Source organism: Ammospiza caudacuta, chromosome 20, assembly GCF_027887145.1.
Source record: "Ammospiza caudacuta isolate bAmmCau1 chromosome 20, bAmmCau1.pri, whole genome shotgun sequence".
Classification (NCBI taxonomy): Eukaryota; Metazoa; Chordata; class Aves; order Passeriformes; family Passerellidae; genus Ammospiza; species Ammospiza caudacuta.
The window spans coordinates 8,999,665-9,009,381 of NC_080612.1; the positions used below are offsets into that span (position 1 = coordinate 8,999,665).

At 41.0% G+C, this 9,717-nt stretch overlaps 1 protein-coding gene across 2 annotated transcripts in view; it reads left to right on the plus strand.

Annotated features, from left to right (window-relative positions):
* The window catches only part of GOSR1 (golgi SNAP receptor complex member 1), a 29,025-nt gene extending 19,654 nt beyond the window's left edge, over positions 1–9,371 (plus strand). For both annotated transcript variants that reach the window (XM_058817646.1, XM_058817647.1), the window contains exons 7-8: positions 3,856–3,938; positions 5,458–9,371. In XM_058817646.1, coding sequence (XP_058673629.1) covers positions 3,856–3,938; positions 5,458–5,582 — 208 coding nt within the window. In that variant the 3' untranslated portion in view covers positions 5,583–9,371. The remainder of the gene's footprint in view (positions 1–3,855; positions 3,939–5,457) is intronic.
* Positions 9,372–9,717: the final 346 nt, after the last annotated feature.

The window sequence follows — 9,717 nt, forward strand, 5'->3', positions numbered from 1 at the left end:
GCACATTTTTGTGTGTGCAGAGGCTTTTGTTGACGAGCTGCAGCCACTAATTGTGAGCCCTTGCTCTGATTTTCTGTCATTAAGAGAAGTGAGGAGTCTGACTCTCGCTCTCCATGGAGCAAACATCCGTGCCAGGGAGTGCATGGGCACCTGAGCTGAAATGATTCAGTAACCACAGCACTGAGCAGGGCTGTCACTCCAGATGTGTCATTATTACTAAACTTTTAATCAATTTTTAAATGAATTATGTGCCATGGGTTCTTACTGCAGCATATTTCTCTCCAGAAGCGAGTGGGATGTGCTACTTTGTACTGCAGTTCTTTTGGAGCAGCCTTCGCTTCCCTTGGCCAGATTTAAATATAAGCAGAGATTTTGCTTAATATGTTTGGAGTTCTCAGGTTTTCATTTTCAAACATTATCACTCCTCCAAAATAGCAGACCATTTACTTATTGTTTTCTAACAATTTCTGTTTTTATGTTGGCTCAGTTGGAATATTTTTTGTAGTTTTGTCTGTACGGTGTGACAAGTTCTTAGGATTTTATTGTAATTCTATTTCTGAGACCTGATCCATCAATGTTTGAATATTGGCAGATTGGACTGAAGCCAGACCAAAGCCATAAATTCCATTTTTTAAAATGGTCTCCTTATGTATTTGGTCTATCTCTTTAGGTAGTAATTAGGATTTAATAAAAGGGAAAAGCCTAGCACTGAGTGTTGACTTCTTAAAGGCATGAGCCACGTTTGGAGAATTCTCTCATTTCACAACCACCTTGCCAGAGTGTCCAGGCAAAATCACTTGCATTCCTGGGGAAATGTTTCTTCTGTTTTTATCTTAGGTTTCATCAAAGGAAACAATGGAATAAATAAAAGAATAAAGGAATTTGCCAGGGTGTGAGTGTAGGTATGCATTGATGCATACACATATGTGTATATTTAGAGATACAAAGATAGAAATGTATCTCCAGACAAAGAATAAGTGATGCAATCAGAATTTTTACCAATTTAAACCTAGAGCTTTCATTTCTATGCACAGTCACAGAGTCCATTCCCTAATCATAGACCTTGTCATGAATTTCAATGAGCAAGTATGATTCATGGCATGCAAAATGAAGCAGGAGTTCTAGTAATACGTGGATTATTTGATTTTTAATAACACAACTTCTTTCTTTAGATTTTTGTTTCAGTTCTCCAGCAGTGTAGATTTGACTGATGTGTCTCAATGGGTGAAGCCAGGAGTTGATTTTTTGCTACATTTCCCTCAGTGATGCTGGATGGATGTGGCTGCAGCGTGGGGTGAAATAACAGCTTAAACATTAATTTAACTCAAAAATCTTTGCTTCCAACTCAGGCAGCATTAAAAGTGTATTTCTGCATGTTAGACTTGTCCATCTGGGATAATGCCTGGAAGTGTTTATTACCCTGAGGGGTTTTATGCCAGTGAAAAGAGCAGACTGAGTACAAATATCAGTTGAGTTTGCTTTGGAGGGAGGTTTGGCTGCTCTCATACCCACGGCACTGCTGAACAATCAAGGGCAAACTTGGAATGTGGCAGAACTTTTGAGGGAAATATGACTGCAAGCACAGGAATTTGAGATTCTCCTGCTGCTCTGGGGAGGAGATAGGTGGGGTTTTTATGGCTGTGACCTTGGGCTTAGCTGGGAGAGATTTCTCCAGAAGTGCAGCAATGCTGAGCATTGTGCTTGAGCAGGGCTTTAATATTAAATATAGAGAGCAGGCCAGATACCATCTGGTTTTAGAAACTTGGTTTGCACCCAGCTCTGGTAGTTCCAGCCAGTGCAGCACTGAGAATAGTTCCTGCTGGCTTCCAAGTGAAATGTGGAATTGGGGTCATCCCTGTTCCAGTCAGAAATGTTTCATCTTTTGATGGGAAAGGTCCACACGAGTTCTGGAACAGCAGAACCAGGTCCTGAGATCTGGGGTTGGGCTGGGAGTGACTAAATGGGGCCAATCTTGTGAATGGCAAGGATGGGATTCATTTTTTAAAATCTGCATTTGTCAGTGAGGCAGCAGCAAGTCAATGAACATATGTCAGGGATGGGAATGGAACCAAAACTGTCTGATGGAGGATATGAGGAATCTGCAGTGCTCAAGATACAGAACCAATCTCTGGACTGGTCCCCAGGAACTCTGATTTCTGCTGCTTCTTAGATTTAATAATCTCCTTTACAGATCTGAAGGCTTAGATAAACCAGCTCAAGGGTTGAATAATCAAATTATACGTGAACAACATTGCTTTTTGCTTGAATTTTGATTTGTTAATAGTAGCTGGAATCCAGTTAAGCTCTTGTTCATGAATATCACAATTACATTTCATTACTAGACCATATCATATTAAAAATTATAATTACCCCAGGTTTTTTTCCTTCAGAGCTCTCCAGTAAAACCTAGCCCTTTGAGCTAAAAAATTGGATATATATCTTGAAAATATTGGATTAAAAAAAATTAAATTGGTTTCAATCTCTTAACCCTTTACATACTGCCTTTTTATATGAAATGGACAGTTTCACTCCCCAGATATTAAAGTAGGAACCTTGTGTTCCCTGAATAATTATTTCTAAAGGCATTTTGGAGGTGGCTCAGGAGCACTTTATATACTGGAAATCATTTTGTGTTTTCACTTCTGTAAATGAATGGATGTTTTAATGAGTCATTGGATGCATCTTACAAAAATATGGGACTTAATTCAGAAGTGCTTTGAGAGACACTGTATTAAAAACTCATCTGGACAAATATCAAGTCAGTGTGGGGGTGGGAGATGGGAATCTGTAGGTTACTGAACAAACTTTCCTGTGTGCAGATAGGATTTTTTTTTTCCTAACTTGATTCTTAGTAATTCAAAATTCCCTGAGTGCTCTTCTTAACAGCAAATTTTTAGTGGTTTTGTGAGTTTGTTGTTTTTTACTTTAGAGGACTAAAATACCTGCATTGAAAAATTGTATGTTTGTATCAGGTAAAAGCAGCATTTCACATTTTCCTCCCTCTGAAATGACAGCTTTGGTTTCCTTTTATATTTTTCTGTTGTGTTTTTCCACTTTACTTTTACTCCTCCAGAACATTTCCCCTCCATATTTAAGGCTCATAAACTCATCCAAGGACTTATTTTAATCATTATTATTCCTGTAGATGAAGTCAATAGCAGCAGAGGTGACTTTTCTGAGTTATTATGAAGCCTTGTTGTATTTCTGTCCTGCTTTATGTATTTTTGAAACACGTGCCAGCAAGGAGAACAGTATTTGCCATATTTTTCTTTCTCAGGCACTGTGTCTTCAAGCTTTGTCAACTGAACAATTCTTTATAATTTCATTTAATATCTTGTTTTTAAGAGCAGGGTTGCTTTTTTTCTGACCTTCAAAACAGTTTAAATTTGAAATGGGAAATTCAGTTTTGTATTGGTAAAGAAACAAAGAAAATGAAAACTTATATACCATGGGGGATATTCTTAATTAGGACCAGATTTCAGAAACTGATTTTTTTCTGTGCTGTGATGGAAGCATTATTTGGGATGAAAGAAACTTCTAAATTTAAAGCTTAAGCCATGAGAGCATCATTCTTATGTTGCTTGTAAGGTAATACCAGTTTTCATGGGGGCTGGAGGAGAAAAGTCAAACCCTGCCTGTTTCAAGAAATCTCAGAGTTTCACACTGTTAACAGTTCACATAAAACTGAAATCATTTAACTGTAAAAGAGGGAGATTAATGGGAAAATTGTGGTTTCATTCATGTTGCTTCACGCCATTCATTGGCCTCTGAAGAAGCATTCCCTGCTTGTTCTCCTCTTGTGGGAGCTGTGGATTATTCTTAGCACCAACAACTTGATCTTCTTTCTTTCCCCAGCATTGCCATGGCAACAAAAGAAAATATGACTTCTCAGAGAGGGATGTTGAAGTCAATACAAAGCAAGATGAATACCTTGGCAAGTATCCTTTTTCCTGAGTATTGGTGCTGCCTGTGCCTCAGAAGAGTTGTGGCACAATGTTTCACTCTGTCATCAGCAGTGACAAACAGGTCAGGTTTTTATCAGGCTCACCTGATAACCTGACTGAAGCATCTTAATGGGAAATGTGGTAAGTTGGTTTTGGTCAAATTTGGGCATTGCATATAAATTAACAGAATTTCATTTCAGGTCGAGGCCTGCAACAGCATTTCCTGGCCTTCCTTCCCTGCTGTATGCTGTTCTAGAAGTGCAATTTCATTTCAGGTCCTGCTTTTTGCTTTCAAAACAGCTGAAGCTTGGTGTTCCTCACTGCTTGCTGTGGTTTGCAGCTAAGAGAAGTGAGGGCCTGAGCATCCTCTTGTCTGTCACACTTTTGTGAGATTTTGGCTTGTTGGTTTCTGTGCATGTTCTGTCTCAGGGCTGAAGATTGTGCCACGTTGTCAAGTCAGGCACGTTTGTGGTTTTCCCACTTATTCCTTCCCTTCTTCAATAGACAATGTCAGCACTGTTTGGTCAGACACATGACATCCTGGAAAGATGCATCTTGGTAACCCAGAAATTTCATTACGTTTCTTAGCAGCTGGCAAGAACATTCCAATAAAATCTCAGTAGGCTTTGACCTTAAAAAGATTCTCAATTCCAAAGACACAAAGCTCTGATTGTCCTGTTGGCAGTTGTATTTTGTACATTAAGAGATAGATTTACACCCTGGTGGTTTTACAGAGCTTGCACAGTGTGTGGGTCATGCAATGTGCAGGATTTTCTCAGTCAAATGCCTTTGGTTGTTCTCTTCACCAGTAGCAGAATCCCATTGAAGAAATTCCTTTGGTTGTCTCTTCACCAGTAACAGAATCCCATTGAAGAAATTCCACAGATGTTTCATGTAACCACCCCAGTTTTTTTTCATTCTCATTTAAACATGATTAATAAAAGTAACTAAGCCTCACATAGTGGAGATTAAAATGGTGATTGAGGTTGCTGCTGTAGGACATGAAACAACACGAGCACACACTGTTGCTCTCAAGGTAAAGAAAAGGCAAGTTTATTTTCTGACTCCAACATTTATAGATTTCCAAAAGTGACAGTGGATTGGAGGGTGAAAGTGCCACCTCTCCAATGACACTGGACAAACCAACAGTCCATCAAATTCTCCTCCTCCACAAAAGAACGCAAACCAATAAGTTATTTACAGAAAGTGTGTGAGAAAGTTTGCTACAAGAATGTAAACATCAGAAGGCTTAGAAAATCTTAAAAACTCAGAGTGACAGAGGTGGTCAGGTGGTGAATTGTGTGTAACTGTGAGCTCTGGGCTGTTCCCTTTTCTCTGCTGGTCTGCAGTCAGTGGAGTGCAGTTGTAATTCTGCTCTCCATCCAGCAGCCTTTACTGCTCCAGCTTCTCCCAGCTTGGGAATGGTCCCGGTGTTGGCATTGCCCCATCCAGCCTTTGGGGCTTGTTGGTGAATCCCTGTTTGTGCTGTGCCCTTGACTCAGAGCCCTCCCAGACCGTTTTCCAGCCGTGAACAGCCTGATCCAAAGGATCAACCTGCGCAAGCGCCGCGATTCCCTCATCCTGGGCGGCGTCATCGGCGTCTGCACCATCCTGCTGCTCCTCTACGCCTTCCATTGATGGCTGCTCCCCCCTGGACTCTGCCAAACCTCATCACACCCTTCCCTTCTCCCAGCCAAGGAAAAGGGACTTGGGGGAAGCATCAGACTCGCACAGCCTGCTCCTGGCTGGGGCTGTCAGCATGGGTGTCTGGAGCTTCTGATGGTAGCCACTGGCACTGGGCTCGGGCTGAAGCTGCAGTGTTTCTCCTCCCCTGTTCACCTTCCTTTGGGTTAAATTTGGTGGGATTTGTTTGTCTTTAATTCCCTTTCTCACTGCAAGGTAAGTGCCCGTGGGATGCTTAACCAGGACTGGGGCAGCAGTTCCAGTGCTCAGCAGTGCTGGGGAGGTTTGGTGCTGGCTGGGGAGTGGGAGAGGATTAAGTTTTCCTTGTGTGGAAGCTCAGCAGGAAGGCTTTTCCCTCTAATCCCAGCCCAGTACTGAATTTCACCCTGAGAGATGAATATTGCAGCTTTAAGCCTTCAGGTTGCTTTACTACTAAATACATGTTCTGTAATTCTTTTTAACTCCTGGTTGAGATTCTAGTTATTTCTGCATAATTCATGCTGTGAAAACTGTGCTTCACACAAATTCCTCAAAGTTAACAAAAAAAAAAGGGGGTTTGTGTTCACTTTTTGCACAGAACTTGAATATGAAAGTACCCTCTGAGGGAGATCATAAGATTTTTTGTGGCTTTAAAGGGACTGACAAAGTCCCACTGTGTAAAAAGGGAGCACAGTGTCCCAGCAGCTGTTTACTCAAGTGTTCAGTCATCTGAAAAGTGACCAAACATGAGTTCACCTGAAGGAATCTTTTGGGTGCAAATGCTTTCATTTTGGCTGGCATCATAAAAGATCTTTATAAAGACACAATAAGCAGTTTACAAAGCCTATACTGTAATTTAGGTGAAGTTATTCTGATAGTGCAGGTAAGAAGGATATGATCTAAACTGTTGATTGGAAATGAAAATGATGATGGTTATAACAAAGGTTTTGGACATAACTCCTCCTAGCAAAGAGCTGACTGTATGAATAGTGAAACAAGTGTTATTTACCATTTTCTGGGGGGGAAAAACTTTTTCTTGGTCTGGACAGGCAAAAAGAACCCTGTTGTTTGTCTGTAAACAAAGCTGACATCTGCAGTGGCTTTGGTCCTGCAGCTTCCCAGATCACAGCTTTTTCTGCTCTTTCAACAACACTTTTCCATCTGTCATATCATAACCCAATAAATTCGAGCCTTGGCACTGAAATACCTTTCTAAGAACTTGATTAACTCTTTTCACAATCCACTTAGAGTGCTCCTAACAGATTCCATGTGTTCCATCTCCCACAAATGTCACACAGTCCTCATGTTCTCCTCTGGAGCAGAGTCCAGTGGGATGGACACAATTTTTTACTTCATTTTATAGTGCCTGTGAGCTGGAGGGAATAGAGACTTGTGTAGTGTGCAAACCCACGCTGTTACACCCAAAATGTCTGGATTTAAAGGCTTCTTTGCAGACTTAATAACCCTGTGCTAAAAAGTCAACAAGGGCTTCTAATCAGCCATCCTGCCATTGGGATTTGGAAGCATTTGGAATTAAGATGTGTAAAACTGTGGGGCTTGAATTTGAAATAAAGGGTGATTATTTGGTTGATTTGGGAACGTTCTCATTTCAAAATGAAGTGTTTATTAAGGGGGTTTATGAAAAAGCTTGATGGATAAAGGAGGGTTATTCATGGGTCTGTGTGTTGGGAGATCAAACTCTCCCTGTTGCCTTTTCTTTGATTCCTCCTCCACCCTGAGGGACCCTGATCAGCACTTGTGCATCTGTTTAGGATTTGTAGGATTTGGTTGCTCTATAGTTGGCAATATAAGATCTTCAGTACCATAAATAAATTCATTTATTTAATCTTATAACAAGTCTTTTTATTGGACTTAACTGATTATTTGGTGCATATATTTAATCTTATTGTGAAAAAGCTGCTATGGAAAATATGTAGATTATAATAAATATGTAAACATAATTGATTTTTCATGTTATGAAAATGTTCTGGAGGAACTGATATATTTTAGTATAAAATAATGGAAATATGCTGAATTATCTCTGATAAAGCTTTACTGGAAACGGTTTCGGTGTTGGCAGCCCCTCCATGGTTTTTGTTTGTGCTGGTTTTGAGTCAGTTTTGTGTTGAAAAATACATTTAATTATCTTTGGAGTTTTCCCTTCATCATCATCTGGCAGAGTGAGCGGGTGTTGTGCTGTGCTCCCTGGAGGGATGTGTTTGCATCTGGCCCAGGGAAAGGCTTCCAAATTCAGGAGAATCAGCCTCACAATTCATCTCTAACAGCCTGGACCTTGGTCAGGACAATGGACTGGGAAATGAACACAGTGGATTGGTAGCATTCTGCTTCACATCCCAAAATACAGGTTTGTGTGTCTCCTGTTGCTAAATGTGTTCTTGGAGTTTTTCATTCTGTGTGGTTCCTCCTGCTCTGAGGAGAAAAGATGTGGTTAAAGAATCCTCATTCCTGCAATTCCTGCCAAAGTGGCGGTTTCCTAACTCAGCCCAACAGAAGTGTGCTAAGAAAATCATTGCTGAGCACTGGATTGAAGGGGGGAAATCCAGGGTATTTTACAGGATGTGTTTCACACACACAGACACTCTTTTTCAGTTTCTGCTTCATCCTTCCCAGCAGATAAGCAGCTTCTCCAAACCTGGCCAGGCACTGGAGCACAAAGGATGGTGTTGGTAATGTTGGTGCCACACTTCACACATGTGGGAATATTTTTATCCCTGTTCTTTAGGTTATTTTTCACCTGTTCACCAGATCCTCAGTCTCTGGTGCTGCAGCAGAGCATTTGGGCAACACCCAGAACTGTGTCCACAGCTGTGGCTTCTCCCCAGGGCACTGCCAGGGCTTTGACCTTCCTGGGCAACACTTTTTTCTTAACCAGTATTGATTTCAGGAGTTTTGCATATCAAAGTTAGGTATAAATTACTGCTGGATTACTGAGTAATCGACAAGAATTTTCATTCGTAGCTCACAAGTCCTTTCATTGCATTAAGGTAAATGTGAGAAGAGTCAGTTCCTTGCTGGATGTTGGCAATGAAAGAGCAGAAGTAGATTTTTAGGTGATGTGCAGGTGTCAGGTGCAATGTTCACTGCTGTCCTGCTGTGTCCCCTGAGGTGCTGCTTTCCCAGAGCTGCACAGGGAGCTGGGGCTGCTCCACCCCTTCTGATGGTGCAGCTCATTTAGTCACGACTAAATGAGAGTTTTAACTCTCTAAATGTAGCAACTTGTTTCCCAAGATCACCTGAGGCATAACCTTTTCCTATTTTTACTGGGTTTTGTCCCAAAGCTTTCATTTGAGACAGGAAGGAGAGGGTAACAGCTGTCACTGCTGAAGGAGGAAATTCTGGAAGTTCTGAAATTCCTTATAGCAGAATGGATTGTGGAATGTGCAGGACAGGAGAATGCAGTGAGAGGCACAGTGAGCCACAGCTGAGCCAGGTCACATCTCCAGTGCCCTCTGTGCCCTGCACCTCTCCTGGCACTGCACATTTGAGTGGTGATGTTTGAATTCTGAGTATAGAAGCAGCTGTTGGTCAGTGTGGTACTGAGTGAGGAAAGCAGTTCAATAAACACTCTACACCCAAAACAAAGCCCTTTCTCACAAAACGTCCCATACCTTGTAAATGAGTTTCTGATTGCACTTTCTGATATTTTTTTTTTCTTTTTCATACACGTTATTGAAACTTCTATTGTAACTGTAATTATTTTTGTTCTCACCTATTGTGCATTCTCTGTATGTATTAAATTTAAAAAAAGGCTTTGATATGTAATTTAATAATAAATTAGAATTCTAAGCAAGGTGCTTGCTTCTTTCTCCCCTTGACAATCTCTGCCTACCTAAACTTCAGGGAAGATGCAGAGGGGATTCATCTCACCCTTTGGAATTGTCTCTGGACATACAAATCAGTGTGTTCTGACACAAAACCTGTGTTCTCAGGTTTTATGTCAAATATCAGACGTGGTGGAACCTTTCCTGACCCAAAATGATTGTGTTTCTCCTGCCTGGGAGGGGGCTGGTTATACTCGTGGTGGTTTTCCCTGGATTTATTTTTTTGGTTTCTTCACCAGGTGGGACAGGGATGGTTTCCTTTAGAGGTA